Raw genomic sequence first — 19,918 nt, 5'->3', positions numbered from 1 at the left:
ATACACTTAATGATATTAGTGATTAGGCAATGCATTAGCAAGTACTTTTACTTTTAATACTTAAGTATTTTTAAAAACCAGTACTTTTTTACTTTTTCTTAAGTAAAATGTTAATGTGGTACTTTGACTTTTACTTGAGTACATTTTTGTCTGTGTATTTGTACTTTTACTTAAGTACATCTTTTGAGTACTTCCTCCACCACTGCTGGTTAGTATCCTAACCTTTCTGTAAAACTCAGAATGCCTCAGCACCGGTGAGTTTTAAAAAAAATATACATCATGAAAATTCATTAGGAAACGAAACTTATCCTTTCAAAACATTAGAAATTAGAAAATGGGCTCTACTTTTTTTTCTTTTTACATTATAAGTGATTGTTTATTATTGTGTGAAACTATTTGGAGAAATCAAAATGTTGTCAGAGAAGGGAAAATTGGGCCCATACTGAATTGCAAACACACATGCAATAAAATTCTAAAACAAGAAATGTAGCAGGTGAAATGTCAATGTTTTACCATTTATTTTGATCCGTAAGCCGTTCCTGATTCGGTCACGTGATACAACCCACTTGCAAGGCTTCAAACATCACAACCTGCTCTGTCAGCACAAATCTCAATATGCACTTCATTAAACTCCTCCTTGATTATTCGACACATGCTCCAAAGTCTCGGCACTGAAGACGCAACCTAAGTTATTCTCCAGACCCACGTGGGGTTCACCTACCGTTGACAAGCTCCTGGACAAGTCTTAAGCTGGTTGGCAACCTGGGACTGTCTCTGTTCCATCACAACATCACTGTCTTCGAACCTGCTCTCTTTTGCGCTCAGTCAAACAAATGGACTCATTACCAAGACTTCATCTCACTCACAGTCCAGGCATATTCAGCTTCAATCGTCTTACCTGATCCCACTCGCCTTCCTCCCAATATCTTGTTCACGGTTGTTGTTCTCTCTCACTTACTTCTGTCTGCCCTCAGTGTGCTGACCCTCCTGGGACTCTGGTTCCCTGGTCTTCCTTGCTGCGAACTTCAACATTTCACGTTTTATAAATGAATCTACTGTTACGACTGACGGCGTACAGTTGATTATAAATGAGTCGGCAGGTGCCCGTCCCTGATTGATTGATTCCAAGAAGACGACGGAGATGTCCCATTGGCTGCTTTTCGGAGGGGACGGACATAAAAGATGCTGACGCGGACTTCCTGTGTCCCATCCTCAACTCATCTCCACCGGCCACACCCTTTTCCTTTGTTTATCTGTGTTAGAGTTCTGGAGTGTAGGAGTGAGTTGCCGTTTATGTTTCCTTAGTTTTCTCATGTTTTTCTTAGGTTAGGAAGGTAAGTTTTTTTGTACTTTGGTTTATTTACTTTTGATTAGGTAAGCTTCTCTTATTATTTAGATAGGTTCGTTTTGTTTGTTGTTTTCGGCGATAGCTCACTCTGAAGCCAGGTACTCCAGTTGTAACATCTTGATAAAAAAAAAAGATATATCTTTTTAAAAATAAATCATTATCAACTGTTCAATTTTGTGTGTGTCGGATGTTGAGATCGGAGGAGGATGGATCCTTCATGTTGCGACCTGGCCCCCCTAGACTGGTCGTAACACTACTGTTTTGTCACCTGAGGGTTTTCTGCATGTGGGTCAGAAGTATTACTGCAACCATGACAGAGGCATTATAAAATATTTTTAGACTGATCTTTTTGTAACTTGACTAACGACTAACTGCTGCCTCACAGGTTGGTAGCAACTGAGATCTTAAAACAAAGATATAAAAGCTACGGAAAGGGACTGGACTGTGGCTATCTATGTGAAGGGCTTCAAATACCAGTCTAAGCTTATTACACTTCTATCAACCTACAATTCTATTTTGTTTAGTGAAAAGATTTAGTAGAAAATTCAAACATGTCACTTGGGTCTTTTCATGTGCTCTGTACAAAGTGCATCACAAAGCCAATGGTGACAATCATGGATGAATCAAGCAATAAATTGTAGACTGTTTTGATTTATTTGAAAACATTTTCTAGTTGCTTTTTGACTCTGACATAACTGCTTAGTTAATTTATGGAGTCTTTACTTTTTCTCTGGTTAACAGATTATTTTTGCCAAGACAAGTCAAGACAAGCCTCCATTAAAAATTAAGTTAGATCTTGCAGCAAATTCACCCCCATAACATATTGTGTCAATATGTTGTCACATATAGGTGCATCTCAAAAGATTTAAATATTGTGAAAAATGTTGAGATTTTGTTACTCATTCCAGAAAGTGAAGCTCATCTAGATTACATTTGCCACACATAGAATTAAATATTTAAGGCCTTTATTTATTGTAAATTACGCCTTTATTACAGATAATGAAAAGCCACGATTCCTGTGAACTTCAGGAAAACACAGTGGACCAACTCCAGCTGATAACATGGTACTCAAAATCATTACTGACAGGAAACACTGGACTTTCAGCAGTGGATTATGTCCCCAGCTAATCTTCCTCCAGACTCTGGGACTTTGATTTCCAAATGAAATGCAAACTTGACTTTCCTCTCCTGACTCCTGACTCAGGCCACTCCTTACAAAGCTCCATTAAATTCTTACATGGACTTTGCTTGACAATCCTCTCAAGTTTGTGGTTGTCCCGTTTGCACCTTTTCCTACCACACTTTTGTCCTTCCACCCAACTTTAATCAAATATGCTTATTGTCCTGTCTTCTGGACATCTGTCCAGTCAGCAGTTTTCCTCATGATTGTACCACACTGACTCATAGTGGATGAACGTGTAGAGGCTCAGGGAAACTTTCCAGGTGTTTTGAGTTAACTAGCTGATAGGATTTGACATAATCAATTTTCAATATTTAACTTTTTCCTAATATCCAAATTTGTCAAAATATTGAATTATGTATTTTTATTCTATAAGCCATAGTCGTCATATAATACAATAAATATTTAATTCTGTATACTAAATATATTTAATGTATGAGTTTCCCTTTCTAAAATGGGTGACAAAAATATTCAACTTTTCATGATGTACCTGTATAAATGGTAGGAGGAAAAGATAAGCTGAAATGAGAAAAAAGTACCATGAATGTAGCGGCGCTTTTCCACTAGCAACTAACCGACTAATGAGCGGTTCTGTTCTAGGCAGGTAGTGAGATGTTCCATTATCCGGTCTGTTCCTATGCTGTGTTCAACTCTCTGCTGATGTTTGCAGCAACACTTAGAAATGGAGAACCTCTGGGTTTTGGTTCTGATGGATTAAAATAACCCCAAATATTTAATTTTGTCTTACAGAAATTTATTCCTGGTCCAAACATAATGATGAAGGTCCAGATAAGCTGATTATTTCGCTATGCATGTAAATATAATTACAAACTTTTGTATTAAGGCAATGCAGTCAAAAGATAGAAACCAATAGCCATGAATAAACTTGATTATTTTTTAACTAAATGAAAAAGAAAAGTCACATTATAAACTAATATTATGTAGTTCCGGTGTTTAACACTGTGGACGCAAAACAGCAGCTCTGTCAGAAATCTGACCACAGCTGCACCGTCTCTCTCTTCTTCAGTAATGTCCGTATTTCAGAGAAACGAGCTGCTAGCAGCGCTGTTACTTCACGGTCATTCTGCTGCAGAAGTTACTGCATGTGTTCCTGCTGCTGCTCCTGATTATTTTCATAATTAAACTTCTCCATACAGCTCTCTGATAGCAGATGTCATGTCAGCAGAGCCCACAGCTAAAATTAGATTCTAAACTCTAAAGGTTGTTTTGCAGTTTACAGTGACATAATCAATGAATGCGGTTTGCTGTCAATCAAATGGTTTTGGTGCCATACCTTGATCGATCCTGCTAGTACTACCACTGAAGTAAGTACTAAAATCTGAGAACAGCTGGGCTGAGCCGCGCCAAATTTACTCATGGAAAACGAATCTGACCGAGGCGACCCGGTTAGAGGGGGGCTAGTGGAAAAGCGCCTTAACAAATTCAAGTCACAACTTGGCTGAAAAAATTAAAAGAAGCATTAAAAAGACCACTGACATCCATGAATGCAAAATCGCTGTGTGCATTGAGATCTGGAACATAGTTACTAGCACAAGGGCCTGCCACAGTGCTCAAAAGCAAATAGAAAAACCTTTCAAGCAATACCTCTTTTTTTCTTTAAGATAAAGTCCAAATGTATCATCATTTTACCTTAGCTGAGACATATATACTAATTCAGACATTTTTTACTTAACCAGTACTTCACAAAACATTGGTTGACTACTATTGCAATCTAAATGTGAAATGTAATTTAAAACACCAACTTCTATGATTCCACAAACACAAGCAAGTTAAGCGTGAACACAAGCCAAAACCAAAATCCTCAGATTATAATGTTTCTGTCCGGACTGTTGATGGAGTATCAACAGTCCCATAAAACCCTTCAGTAAAGGGTTTATAAACCTCCACTAAAAGAGACTTATATTTCTCTTTTCCCGTGATTCTCCTTGATTAGTTTAAGGAAAATGACACAGACTTTACTTGGCTTATTTATGCCAGTTCAAGTTATAGACCTGAATTGATTTTCATTTGCCAAGTGGCCTTATGGATTTTAACAAATATTTTCAATTGAAATCTTACTATCATTAAGATTTGATAGGTTAATAACAGGAAAAAAAACAAAAAACTTTAACCAGGTAAAATATTGGACCAAGAACTTAGCAACACAAACCATAGGGATATTTTTAAGAAAAGTTTGTGTGTTCCTTAAAGTTGCATTATGTAACTTTTATAATCAACATGTAACTTTTAGAAACACTAAATTTCTTTTACACCATATTGTGACAGTATAATAGGAGATAGATCTGGGAACAAATCGAGTTTCTCTGCCTTCTCCCTGTGGTCCTACTGCCATCTGTAGAAATACACCGCTCAGCCAAAAACAACCAGTCGGAGTCAGGAGGAGGGTCTTAACCCTTTCATACACTCTTGTGCATGCACTTCTCACACCCTGCCCCTTGCTCCCTGCCAGTTCCCCACACTATAGCCTGGACAGGCTAGTTAGCATGGCCTCTGATGATGGTGAATAAACAGTTTTCCTGTAACAGTAAGTTGTTTCTCCACCATTAGCATATTGAGCAGTGCATACACAAATGTAACTGACTTCACTAAGACTTTGCTCCTGGCCCTAAATTGGTTGGTTCTGCCGATAGCATTAGGAACACAGGGAGAAAGGAGACCAATTGTCTTATGTTATACTGTCATGATAAAGTGACAATTTTAACAATGTGTACTTCTTCTGTACTTCTTGAGGAAGCTAAGATGATTATTATTAAAAAAATGATGGACAACCCTGACCATCCTCTTCATGAGACTGTCTTGGGAAAACAAAGCATCTTCAGTCAGAGGCTACTTCAGATTCACTGTTTAGACTGCTACAGGAGATATTTCCCTGTCTACAATGACTTTAACAACATTTGATTTCCCTTTGGGATCAAAGGGAAACTTTTGACTTGAATTGAATCAAAAACATATTTCTTATAGAAGTTACAAACTGCAGCTTTAACTCCTAAAATCTAAAATTTAGATTTTTAGTAGTTCAGTTAAAAATCGTCAATATTGTGTTTGACAATATTTATGAGAAAATAGAAATTAAAAATAAATCAAAATAGTTACCTTATATTTTGCTTTCTTTGCTGATTGTAACATTAAATGTCTATGATATATATTAATGCATTTATGCTTGTATAAATAAATGTAATTGATTTGAAATTATATTATTTTTATTTCACAAAAGTTTATTGTGTAAAACAGCTTAAAAATATAAAAATGGGCAATATGAAAGCAAAGCATTTCTTGGCAAGTATGCATCAAAGAAACATTCCTTTAAAATATATCTATTTATTTAACATTCTAGTTTGAGGGGAACCTAAATAGTATTTTTTGCTTTAAAGGGCAATTATATCCATATGTTAGACATAAAACCAAAGTATAAAACTAGTAAATAATTTGTTTATTTTTCAAAACACTTTGCAAGTTTTATGAAAGTGTTGTTATAAACTGATTTTCAATGCTTGTAGCTATTGTCAGAAAAAAGTATATATATTTTTTTTCTCAGAAATTCATCTTCAAGTATTCCCTCGGCTTGCTTAATAAAAAAAAGGCAGCAGCATAAACTCATATCTCAATTTCTGAGACAAATGAAATAGATTGTTGATCAATATTTTTGACTTCCTTTCCAACTGCAATATTAGCATTAGGTTGAAGTGGAATACTTGAGATAAAGAAATTGTGGAGATTGTCGTCAGAATCTATGGATGACTGTGGGACTGATACTTGGGTATTATTATTTTTCATGCAGTGTGTTAAATCATTATTTAATATTTCTGCATCTCAGGTTTTGCTCTATGCATCTTTTTCTGAACTTGCAGGCCATTGTATTAGCAACTAGTGACTGCCAGACAGCTCAGTGGGCAGTTAAATATCACAGTCTTCTGTCACTGCATCCATCACCTTTAAAGCAAAAGACATGAAGTCAGATTGGTTACAGAATAGCAGAGTGAGAGCTTTCAGGGTAGAAATGAAAAGAAGCAGCTCAGAGTGGGAAGTTTTGGATGTGGCTGTTGAAGACATTCCATGCAGTGGAGCAAGCCTTGAACAGATGTGCATTTCATCCAATTGTGTTTTGGTCCAAGTACTTCAAACATTTTATTAAACTGCTTTAGCAGTAACCCATTCCTTTGCAATTGTAAGAAAAATTTTTAATGTTTAAACAAATAAATGAACTTAAAACCAACAACAAAAAGATATGTTTTAGATATTAGACTCAAATAAAGGCAAATCATTTCTGAAGTTCCCTTGTGGTCATTTGAGATGGTGGTTAAAGTCTAGCTTGGCTCCATGGTGACAGCAGAATTCCTCACGTTTCTTATCTCGTTGTCGCCATTGGGCCTAAGTGAATAAATGCAAAGACACCAATTCTTATCTTATGGGTTATGATATAGCACTCTTATTACTGTGTGAAGTTCCATCTATTCTCAAATCAATAAGCCTATTCAAATGATATACTTCTAATAAAAGCATAATTACTACAGGCTGATTCATAATAGCTTGTATTTGCCACAAGGCTGCAATACATGGCATATGTGGTTACTGTAAGAAATTCTGCTTTCATTGGTTTAAATTCTTCAGAGAAAATATCACATGAATTCTTTACCTTTTCCAGCTGTGCATTCTGTTTGGACTTGTACAGGAACTCTCCAACGGCCACAAACACAGAGAGAACAAGTCCAGCTGCCAGGACAATGAAGATCCCACCGATGTTCTGCACACCAAGGGCGCTGGCCTCCTTACTCTCCTCTTCTGGACAACCATTTCCTCGCCACCATTTCTCTTTCATCATGTGCAGTTTCCCTTCCTCCTGAAGTTGCAGAATGGCAATAGTGATCTTATCTCTGTATGGAGATCCTGAAGGAACCAGACACAAAAACATTAACAAGCAATGCTACTGTCTTTTTTGTTAATATTATTGCATAACCCACAGAGTTGCCAGTATTAATACGCACAGTAAAACAGCTATGCAATAATAATTCAGCTTTCTGCTTATTCTCAGTATTAAGTCAGTGGGGGAAAGTAACATTTACAGGCTTTACTGTAATTAAAAAATAACTTATCTGTACTTTGTACCTTTTAAAGCAGTTTACAAAACCTGAACTTTTACTAGATTACATTTTGAGTAAAATATTTTACTCAGTTACATTTGAATTATATCTACTAATCAGTAATTCTTTTTTAATGTGCCAGTTTGCAGTCATATCACTGGCTTTCCTTTATTTCTCCTGACATAACATGTCTTTTGCTCAGTCAGTGATGTTTAAAAGATGAAAAGTAAGACAGTAAGGTGCAGAGAAGAAAGAGAGGAAAGTTCTGGAAACAGACAAAGCAGAATGTGCAAAAATTTGAATCTTTTTCACAAAAATTAGTAACATCAAAGGAGGATGTTGAAACGGGTAAGGCAAACAAATATTCAGTCAAGTTACAGTATTGTGTGGCATATAACATAACATTGCAACATTAAAGTATATTTAATGTTTAATATATTTATTGAAATATTTTCATTACAAATATACAAACATACCAGAGTTACTGAAAATAATAAAAAAATAACTATTGAGAAAAAACCCATCCCATAATGAACAAACCCAGTCCTCACTGTCCTTTAGGTGCTCTGCCAAGAGCACAAAACAATGTATACAACACCAGTGTAAGGATTTAGGTTTGTTTTCTAGTCAATTTAGTTCCTGTGTCTCTTGTTTGATTATTGATTATCCCTTGATTGATCCCAGCTGTGTCTGTGTTTCCTCGCCGGGTCCTTATGGGCTAGGCAGCTAACTGCAGCTTCAAAAACTGCATCAGAAGATCGTTCTTTAAAAGAGCCCAAGTTGAGAATAAAAAACAGGAGGCAGTATTTTGAGATATATAATTATTTGTTTTTTTGTTGTTGTTTTTTAAGTGACTTCAATAAAAACAGATGTAGTGATATAGAAATATACATAATTCTACACAAATAGTTTCCAGGTGAGAAGTTCCGGTTGTTAAAGTGGGCGTGGTGTATATAAGGAGCTGCTGCGTTCAGTCAGACATGTCGTCTTTGTTCTCCCACTGTGTGGCTCGTCCTGTGGGTTCTGGCAGTGAAACTGCCAACTGGTGCACGCTGCTCTGATTTCCTGGTGGAGGGGTTCTCTCTCCCTTCACTATAGCTGATCTTGGTCAAATTGAAGTTTGATCGTAGGTAAACTGGCACTGTGCTGCTGTCCTCCTCTTCCTCGTTCTGCAAGTTTGTGTGGATCAGCAGACCTAGAAATTAACGCTCATTGTAAGCTCCAGTTTGTTGCGGTTTTATTTAAAATGGTGACTAACTTTCATAGGTCTCCCCATAGTTGGACCATTTCTGCTCTATCTGCTTTCGTCTCCTGGACTTCTGCAGAGTCATTTGATTGATTTATTTTTTTAAAGTCGGACTGCGGTGGCGTTCAGCCGCCTCCATTAAAGCGGGGTGTGGCATCGGCACGCCCACTTCGCCTGCTGTGGCATGGCAAGAGGACCACGCCTGGTCCTGATGTTTTTAACATGTATTTTCTATTGTTAATTAGCTCTATTTCTTTATTTATTTTGTTTACAGCCCTTTCTGCTCTTGGCTGATATTGCTTTTCTTTTGTTGGGTTTAAAGTTATTTATTTATTTTTTTTTGCAGTTGCTGAGGTCTGGTGTTGGTGTAGTGACGGTGTCTTCCTCTTCTGTGTGCTGTGATTCTTGAGTTTGGGTTGTCTTGCTGCATCTGGTGCTTTAAAGGGTTTTTTGTGGTTGCCGTCCCCATAGTGTCCCCTTCTGCCGGTAACCTCAGCTACTGCAGCTCCTTTTTCCTTTGTTTCATTTCTAAACAACTGGTTTTAAAAATAATTTAATAGTTTTTGTAAATTTGAAACTGTCTCAATCCTCGCATAACTGAACCTGTGTGCCTTAAACAAAAGGTAATGTTCCCAGGATGGCGTTGAGCAACTTATTAAAACTAAAATTCCACAAAATCTGAGCTTCATCTAGTGTCGCCACACAGACAATTACAGCAGCACGATGAGACAAGATAATTGACTCGAAATAAATTGATTCCAAAACATAAAGTCTATTGTCCTTTTTCTAGCTCGCCATCTTCCAATCCAGATGACGATCTGATCCAACGGGGGAAAAAAACCAAACCTGACCTAAAAGGTCAGAAAAACCTATCGTGTTATTAAAAAACAATTATGTACAACCATACAAAGAAAATTAGAATTAGGCATGTTGTTTATGCATATTAAATGTAATTAAATTTCAGATTTTGACATGATCAAACATTTCAATAATCAGGTTAAATTAACCATAATTTAAATAAAGTAAAAAGTATCATATTTCAAGCTATTCAGTTTAGAGTTAAAGTGTACTTTCAAAATGTCAAGAAAAATAGTCAAATACTCAAGCAGAGTGAGAGATTAAATAAATATACTGCACAATATCAAACTTAAGTGTAGCTACTTCTGTTCTGATCAACTTCATTTTAAACTTCACTGCCTCAGCATCAACACAAACTTGCCAGAACATGCACAAAATCAGCAAACAAGTTACCTGCTCAAAGAGTGGGTTGTACTTAGCCACAATCAGCTGACAGAATCCATCCTCACCACCAATTACAGCATTTCATATCAACCAGTATAACTGGAAACTGTCTATTCCTGAACCTGTGTTGAGAGTTGATTAAAAAGATTTCCAAATTTGGTAAAATTTATTTTGAGCCTCTCATCATACATCTGATTTTCTCCAGTTTTAAATTGAATAATACATCCCTAATCAAGTGTGTTACTGAGGGTGGGGCAGCGTCCCTCCACCTCAAAAGGATAAAGCGGCCAGTAAGGTTAAAAAAAACAATAACTTTGTGTCCCTCAACTGGTAGGCCCCAACCGTCAGGAATAACTCCAAAAAGCAACGTGGTTAGTTTCAATGTCATTTTAAATTAGACATCAGAAAAGGCTTCAAACACATCCCCAAAATTCTTAGATTTTAGGACAAAACCAGAACATGTTGAGTAAGAGCGGTTTCTTCAGATTTACACCTATCACAAGTTGGATCTACTTCTGGATAAATCTTATCCTATTTGGATTTGTGAAGGTGCATCCAGTGAATAATTTTAAATTGAATTAAAAGTGTATTGCAGACACTGAGGGGTGAATTCTTTCCAAAACTTCAGTCCAGATTGTCTCAATTTGTGATATGCAAATTCTGCTCCCAAGCTGAATTTACTGCAGAGATGGGGGGAATGAAAATGTGAGATCAGTCTAAAAATGGCAGAAATCTGTCCTTTCTTAGTTGAATTTAATTATATCAATTTGTCAATTACATTGTTGGCTAGTTTATCTGGGAACCCTGGGATGGAGCCTGAAACATAATGCCTGGCTTCGAGGTACCTAAAAAAAATTTGATGTGGGGAGATTGAATTTAGAAGACAGTTGTGCAAGAGGCAAATTTACCTTCAATGAAAAGATCTTAGTTCTCAGGCCCTTTTTGAACCAAATATTAAAAGTGGCATCTAGCATTGATGAGGGGGAAAAAACATTGGATGGTATTGCATTAGAAAGATTCATATTTCAAAGACCAAATTATTTCCTAAATTGTGAGTAAATTCTAATGGAGCTATTAATTACAGGAATAATGATTGTCCAGGTCATGGAAAAAGGCACAAATACTCCTAACTACTGAGGATAGAAAATGAGTCACAAAACTGTTTCTCCATTTTAACCCCTTTTATCAGAGTAATAGTATGTCCAGAATGACAGACATCACAAATTAGTTGCCCAATAATAGTGTCTGATTTGGAAGGGCCACTTATCTTATTTCTGAAGATGGTCTTATAACGGGCGTGGCTTCTTTCCATTCCAAATGTATGTTAATAAATAGAATCACGTTTTTTAAAATAGGCATTTGAAAGAAACACGGGGAGGAAATGAAACAAGTATAGAAACCTGGGAACCACATTCACTCTCATAAGCATAGAAGTAATTTTTTTAAAATTGGAGAAAAGCTTAGTTACAGAAACACCTAGGTAAACAAAGCTATGTGTTACAATCTTAAAAGGCACCCTAATATTTGCAAGAGCAATGTTATCAAATTTTATGGCAAGAGCTTATTTTTATTCAGATTTCATTTGTAGCCTGAGCGTTTTCCAAATTAAGTGAGAAGTTTTAGAAAAGAAGAAATAGCTGTCTCTGCCCTGGAAACAAAAAGCAGATTCTGGTATCGCCCTGAATAGAACCACCAGATTTTGTGGCTATAACCGAGGGCTCAATTGCAAGTACAAAAAGAAGGGGACTAAGAGGGCAGCACTGGCAGGTCCCACGATGTAATTTGAATGATGTAGGATAAAGGTGATTTGTTAGAACCATGGCTGAAAGGGTGGCATATAATAACTTTATCCACAAAATAAATGTCCTACCGAATCCAAATCTTGCAAATGTTCCACTTTACTCTATTGAATGCCTTCTCTGCATCCATGGCATGGACAGGGAATTCCTTGTCCCCTTGGCACATGGTGCACATAATGTTAAACAGGCAGCACACATTTTGACAGTCCTCAGTCAGTGCAGCTGTGGCAAACAGCAGCTGCTGTTTGCCAAGTGCAGAGTTGAGCCTTGGTGATAAACTAACAACTGAACTTTCTCCAATGGCTATGAGCTCAACTGAGCTTTACTTCATCCACGAATTTGGCATTACACCAGTGCCTAAATCAGCCATATATCAATTAAAATCAAATTTAATCCTGGAATCTGGAGAAGCTGCTGCACCTCTGTGTGCCACCATAGCAACCAAAAAAATGATCCCCAGAACAAAACCAGGCATATTTATAAGCTTGTTGAGCTTTTGTAAGCTTGTGTCTCTGATGATTCTACCCCAAGTTTCGACTTTGCACAACAGACTTGGGATACATTCACACCAGTGACGTGTGGTGAGGGGAGGCATCATGGAAAAATAATATATAATAAGAATTTATAAAGATATTTTCACCCTGTGGTTTGTACTATAAAGTACCTATTTTTCATTTAATTTAACCAAATCTGATTATTTTTTTCTTTAAAATCGCTGGATTTTCACATTTTCCCATTCAAATGCTCAGAAGCGAAGCCGGTGAGGCAGCAGTGAGCTGAGCCTCACCTGGGATTACACAACCTCATGCTAACTGCACTGGTTGCCATTCTGAGAGCATGCTCCTCCTGTCTGAACGTCGCCAATAAAATGGTTAAAAACCTTTAATGTATGTGAAATGGTTTTCAATAATTTAGCTTATGTATTTAATGTACTGTGTTTTTATTGTCACCAACTGTGTGTGTAACGTGTTTCGTGTGCTGAGGAGCGATCAGAGAACAGATTCGAGGTGAGGCAGGCAGTTCTCTTGCCTCATGGCAGGGGGCGCTCATGAACCCAGACATTGTGACTCCACAACAGCAGAGCAAGAGACAGTAACAGCGATCTAGCCATACCAGGCACATATATACAGTGGCTGCGCTGATACAGAGAGCGAGAAAGACGTGGTTTTGAGTTGTACTTTAACTGTTTCTCCCTTTGCTGTTAAGCACAGCATGAAATTAATAATATCTACATGTCTAAGTTTGATTGAGATAACAGAATTATTCTGCGGTGGCGGCGGGGCTATGGATAGCATGTAAAGCAGGGGTGTCCAAAGTCGGTCCTCGAGGGCCGGCATCCTGCATGTTTTAGTTCTCTCCCTAGTGGTGGTAACAACCTCCTCAGCTTGTCAATGTTCTTCGTAGGCCTCTAATGAGCCATCATTTGATCCAGGTGCGTTAAACCAGGGAGAGAACAGGGAGACACTGCAGCCTCAAATGACCCAATTCCTATTTTTTTGTCAAGTTGGTGTCAGGACTCTGGGTTCTTGGGTTGGGTTTTGTTTTTTTCTGTGATTTTCTGTTCCTTTTAGTTTGATTAGTTGTGTTCTAGTTTCATTGTTTGATGTTGCTTATTTTGGTTAGATCTGTGTTGTTTTTATGTTTCCTTATTTTTGCTCCCTCGTAGCGTTTCCAATTATGTTTATTTCTTGTTACTCTAGGTTTAGTTATTCTGTAGTGTCATTGTTATTTTTATTATGTTTCTTTAATCTTGTCATTCTTTACTGTTGGTATTATTTCCCGTTTCCCTGTGTTTTCTCCCGTTACCTCTCTACGTCCTTGTCACTCTGTTCTCTTCTCCCTGGTTCCTAGTGTCCTCCTTAATTTTCCTGTTTGGCTTTATTTTGGATTATTTTGTGCTCCCTGGACTTTCACATTTTGTAGTTTGTCATCAGTGGCACAGTTGGTAGAGCTGTTGCCTTGCAGCAAGAAGGTTCTGGGTTCGATTCCCGGCCCCGGTCTTTCTGCATGGAGTTTGCATGTTCTCCCTGTGCATGCGTGGGTTCTCTCCAGGTACTCCGGTTTCCTCCCACAGTCCAAAAACAATTGGCCTCTCCAAATTGCCCCTAGGTGTGAGTGTGCATGGTTGTTTGTCCTGTGTGTTTGTGTTGCTCTGTGACAGACTGGCCACCTGTCCAGGGTGACCCCGCCTCTCGCCCGGAGCGTTAGCTGGAGAGGCACCAGCAACCCTTCCAACCCCACTAAGGGACAAGAAAATGGATGGATGGATAGTTTGTCATCAAACAATAACACTACTACGTCTTCTGCCTACTGCATTTGGGTACACACTTCAATAACCTGACAATCGGATTTTTTTGGCACGGTCCTTCACACTTCCGGATACACTCGCCGGTCACTTTATTAGGTACACCTTGTTAGTACCAGGTTGAACCCCTTTTTGCCTTTTCAGTTGGAATGGCGCCATACAAGATTGTTATTGACAGCGCTAAGACCCACCTCCTGCCTCTGGTTGTTTTTTTTTTTTTTAAGTCAGAAAAAAAAGCACAAGGAGAAGGCAGAGAATTAAAAAATTTTTCTCACAGAATAACTCTCAAACTGTATTGTCACAATATAGTGACAGTTTTAACAAATATATAAAGCATTTTTTTAATAAAAGTTACATACCGCAGCTTTAATTTCACTTAGGAGAAGAAGATTGGACACGTCAGAAGGGAACGTGGCAGCAGATATCTGTATCTTATATAGAAGCTAAGCTAACTATGCTAAATGATTGACAATCTCAAACGGTTTACTCACCTCTCTTGGCAGGCACGTGCAGAGGGGGGAACTGGGGGTGCATGAGCACCTGCCCTTTTTGCTCCTTGCCCCCAAGTACCCTTTTGGTTAAATATATATATATATATTTTTTTGGTATTATTTCCTAAGCCCTCTTCTGACACATAAAAACATGTGTTAAAATTCTTTGCTTTTTTGTTTCTTTTTTGTAGAACATAATAAGCCCTCCGGTCACTTTGTTACCTTTGACCTTTTGCCCCTGACGCATGACGCAATTGCCTCTCGCGCAGTGAGATAAGGCGGCTAACTGCGGAGCTCAACGTAGTGAACGTTCCAGATTAGGGAACAGTTTTTGAATTATAAAAAAAAATGCTTTTGGTGAGTAAAGTGGAGTAGACTTGCTACTTGTCAAATGACGGAAAATGAAGTATTGTTTCTGCTTCAGCTCGGAGTCGCGGTTTAAGCAGAGAGGTAATGAAATACAACAGACACTGACAGGCCTCTGCGTCTGCCTTTCTCTGAAGAACTACTGAGCGGGAGGAGACAGCCAGGTGAGGAGAAACTGTTCTTATCTATCGATTCACTATTTTTATCATACAGACATTATGCTGTTGTTATTGTGCTACTAGCTAGCTGACAGCTAACGACTTTGCTAGCAAAGCTAGATGACTAAAAAGCTTCTCCCCTGTATCTTTAATGATATCAGTCATTCTTTAGTATTGCTTATGCAATAGGGGGCACATTGCCCATCCAAAACCGATCATCTCCATAATGGAGCTTTAGCGAAAGTTCAAGCTGGAAGACTCCACCCCCTTCGTTCGCCCATCGACGTCATGCTCATCTCTGACCTCAGCGCTGGACCTCACCCGGCGCGTTCAATCAGCAATCAGGCTCTGTGTAAAAGGATCCACACCCAAGCCGTCGGCTGCTTCCCAGCTGCGTTCAATCCGTTCATCGCACGTCACAGCTTCTCAGCCAGCGCGACTCAGCTTCTCCTTCGACCTCGCATCTTGCGTTGGCCCTTTCTTTTCCATTCAGACGCCCATCGGATGCAAGATATTTCTCCTGGCCCCAGCCTCAATCATTTGAAGCAGCTTCTCCCGCCATATCTCTCACCTGCCGGGGTTTCACTTACTCCACGATCCACCTCCGAAAAAACATAACAAACCCTCCGGTCACCTCGTTAACTTTGACCTTCGGCCAGTGATGCACGACGCATTACCTCCCGCACAGTCTGTGAGACAAGGTAGTCAAATTCGGAGCTCTACGTGGAGGTGACGGCCTGGCTAAAGAAAGACAACAGAATCAAAGAGGATCCGATGGAAGCAGCAAAAGGCCGTCTTCCTCCGCCTGTCAAGCTTCTCTCACTTCTGCATGCTGGTATGGTCAGCATCTTTCCGGATTTCCCCCTCTACGCCCGTCCCTGGCTGTCAGGACGCTCCTCAGATGCAAGAGATTCCTCGATGATTTCAAGTAGCGTCTCCCCCTATCCCGACTGGGATTTCTCCATCTCCCGCTCCCTCACCACCTACTCCACGGTCCACCTCTGGCAAGCGGACACGTGATCCCACCGTTTCAACCTGGACCGTCTTTTCTTCACCTCAGCTCCTTCACACCAGTGCCACGCTATGGATCAGCTATACCTATGGTTTCCCTCTCCAGCATGGCCGCTGTCAGCCCGCTCAGCAACACCTCTGGTTTTCCCTCACTACGCCTGTTTCAGGCCACCAGGGTAAGACGTAGCATTCTCATGTCTCATTCAAGYCTCGCAATACTTCATAACGCAGATACCTGTCATTAGTTTGTCCCCTCTTGAACACGTTGACCGTATATTCATGCGCCACTGGAGTTCTAATGTCTACGGACTTTCACCCAAACATCGACTAAGTTAAATCATGTCACTTTTTCTCCGAGGCGCCTTTAAACATAACATTAGTTCAGTAGGTGACCAGCTGTTGCATAAGAGCCGCAAGGTGCGTGTCAGAATCCAGACAGTCATGGAGGGAAATCTTCTGCATAAATAGCAGACGCACGTGCATTCAACTGCAGAGAGCAGCGCAGCCCATCTTTAACAGGTCGTTTGGTCACCGCAGTTATCCATCTGCTTCACATTAGTCATTTGTCGCTAGTCAGCGCACCTGAGCTATATTATATCTCATGCTACCCAGGCCCAGCAGCAAGGGCGGACATCTGGGTGCATTGCTGGCTTCAGTTAATCGTGTCCCGGCTGTCTACAAACCCCGTGTTTTACCTACATGGCCAATTCTTTGATGGTCCTGCACCGACTTAGCACCGGAATTTCCTCCACTTCCCTTACCGTGTCCTCTGCAACCTCGTTCCACAATTAAAACAGTTTTATGTGCCGTTAACACATCGTAATCTATTTTTCAAACCGCCAACAAACGCAACGTGAGCCCAGAGACGTTCACACCATTGCTTGTTAACAAGACGCCCGTGGCTATTGTCGTTGTGTATGTTCAGCTACGTAGATTCATTCTGCCTGTTGAAGATTCTAGGTTGTAATATATTTTTGGAAAATCTCTGGTCCTATCTTCTGCTCACGGATCCCAGGTTCTCCCAGCGGGCCGAAGTGAAACCACACAGAAAACGATCGTAGACGTCACAGAATTATTGACTTTAATCCAAAAGAAGACATGAAATTACACCCGAAACTGCAGAACAGAGACGTGCATTAATTTACCCGAGACAAATGGAAAGAAGGAAGAAGGCAAAGATGTGCTTAGACGTCTTTGGAGAATTGCAAGAGCCAATTCGCGTAGTTACTCCCGTGTACAAGGTTTTATAGTAAAGGCGTATTCTAGTCTTCTATTTCTTCAAATAAGGCGTATCCTTGCTCACCCATCCCGGAGCTGTCTCTGACCCTCTTTAAAGTTAGTCACTCCCTGCACTTTGTTTTCAAGATCAAGCACCAATTGTCACTTTTATCTTAAAGCGGAAGCAGAACCTCTCCTCTACTGGCCAGGACTCCTGCTGTTTCACGGCTTTTCACAGTTCGTGTGAAGCTGGAACTTCTGATGATTTCCCCACAAAGGGCAGTTCAAACAACCTGCTGGTAACATAAAGGTTAATAGGGCAGAATAAGTTATTAATCTGAAAACTATAATTCGGCTTTCCAATCAAGACATGGCAAGTTTTAAAACTAGCATATTTTAAATTTATTATCGTGACCTAAACAGTTGATTCAATCAGTTAATCTCGTCTGGAGCAGGGGTTCGCGTCTCGGCTGGCCTTCACAAATCAGCGGCTTGAGGCATGAATTATCATTTACCTAATTGTGGACTTTTGCCCCGTTGCGACTGCGATACGTGCAGTAGAGTGGCTTGCCAACGTAATACGAAGTTGGCTAATAATTCCTCTTTGGTTCAGTTGAGCCCGTCCAGCGCTTTTTCTAATTATTAATCAGCCTTAAATTCCTATTGATGAGGGTCTTTGTCCAATCATTGTTCCAAAAAAAATAAAATAAATAAATAAAATAAAATAAAAAATATATTGCTTAGTGTCCATTCACCACTTATCAAAAGCAACCTTAAATAGAAACTGGTTTAGTCTCAATGTGAAACATGTTTTTAGCATCCGATTTATAGGAACTTTTTCCAGATGCACAATGTATAGTGGTGTTTCATATTTCATTCAGGTAGCACAGCACAGAATAATCCAGAGGATTTAAATGGTCTGGCAGTCGCTATTCCAGCAGGTGATCAACAAGTGATTCTTTTCGTAGCTTAAGTTTTAGATTTTTCTTGGTTGTTTCAACTCCAGGATATACCTGGTCTACTCGCTTCACCGCTATCAACCAATCTGTCCCATATTCAGATGTGTTCAGTTCAAGTCCCATTGGTCGCTTCTCAGTTCTTATCTCAAGATCTCTCGAAATCAGCAGATTATTTCCCAGGCCGTCCTGCCACTTTCAGGTTACGCAGTCAGTTCTCTTGCTTACCCTGGTCCCACACTAAAATGTGCTCATTCCAGTCTCACTTCTAGGCCAATAGACATTAGACACTTACCAGTCATTCTTCTGGGTCTGTCACTACGGCAATCAGCACTTGCAGGTATCCTAAAGCTCACAGCCCCATCTAGAGTCTGAACTCCCAACCCCACTGCCGGGTCCAGTGGAGTTCAATCGCATGGCACGTCTCAACACGTCAAAGCTTTTCGATGAGTCTAAGACGGCATTTCCTTTCTATTTCCCATTTTAAATTCAGCCCGTCGGGCATGGCCCTTTTTGGGGGGGATCTCCTATAGTTGGTTCAGCTTCACCTTCAACAGCTCGAGTTTCCAGCTTTTACAAAATWGTTCCCTGGCCGTAACCTGTTTCCTGAGGGGCTATCTCCGCAAGCAATCCCAAGTCGTCGCTCTCATCAGTCGTGTGTTACCATAAAGCTGAACCTTCACCACTCCGTTTCATGTCATAGACCGACTTTAATCTTATATCTGCTCGTTTCACCCCTGATCATTTTGATTCCATTGTTGATGAGCCGTCTCTCTCCACCTCTGCTCAGTTCAGTTCAGCTATTAGATGGAATCGCTCATTTCATGTTTAAGGTCATGCTCTGTAATTTTATTTTCTATATGTCCCCTGTTTCTTTTATCCTCATTTTGAATCTTAGTTTCTCTTTATGCTCATCCATAGCTTTAGATTATGTTCAACCTGTCTCCGAACACTTCCTCGACGTTATGTCAGCACTCCTGTCTTTTTCAGTATTCTCTTCATATGATTATGCATCTCTTCCCTGTGTCCATAGCTCACTCTGTGCCARACGAGCACTCCRCATTTCGCTGGTGGTGGTTGGTCTACCTTGTCCAAAGTGTAAACTTATCATGTGATTGTCTCTTCTGTGTCCTCCCATGCTGCTACCTACAGGTTCGTTTCTGTTATTACAGAAGATTGAACCTGCAAGTCTACTTCTAGCTCCATTGTCCCTCAACCAATCAGCTCTAWTGCCAACCTTTCGGTTTCCCTGAAGCTATCTCAGTAACCCATCAGCTGGCCCTTTAGCAGTCTGACTCCATGCCATCCCAGTAACCCTGCATGTCTCTGCCCCAACAGCTGTCCCACGTCCCATCGTCACTCAAGCCCCTGTAGCTGTCCCACGTCCCGCATCATTCAGCCCCTGCAGCTGGCCCATGTCCCAGCATCGTTCAGCCCCTGCAGCTGGCCCATGTCCCAGCGTCGTTCAGCCCCTGCAGCTGGCCCATGTCCCAGCGTCG

At 39.9% G+C, this 19,918-nt stretch overlaps 1 protein-coding gene across 4 annotated transcripts in view; it reads right to left on the bottom strand.

The window, feature by feature from the left end:
* LOC103478802 (glutamate receptor, ionotropic, kainate 2) overlaps positions 1–19,918 on the bottom strand; it is a 561,179-nt gene that overhangs the window by 37,268 nt on the left and 503,993 nt on the right. For 3 of the 4 annotated variants that reach the window (XM_008432852.2, XM_017309432.1, XM_017309431.1), the window contains 2 exons: positions 7,183–7,433; positions 6,890–6,917 (listed from right to left, as the gene is read on the bottom strand). In XM_008432852.2, the coding sequence (XP_008431074.1) occupies positions 6,890–6,917; positions 7,183–7,433 (279 nt within the window). The remainder of the gene's footprint in view (positions 1–6,889; positions 6,918–7,182; positions 7,434–19,918) is intronic. The other variant, XM_008432853.2, reaches the window with a different exon arrangement.

This window comes from Poecilia reticulata, linkage group LG16 (assembly GCF_000633615.1).
Source record: "Poecilia reticulata strain Guanapo linkage group LG16, Guppy_female_1.0+MT, whole genome shotgun sequence".
NCBI lineage: Eukaryota > Metazoa > Chordata > Actinopteri > Cyprinodontiformes > Poeciliidae > Poecilia > Poecilia reticulata.
Note: the sequence above shows the minus strand (reverse complement) of the source record. Positions and strands in the feature narration are given on the sequence as shown.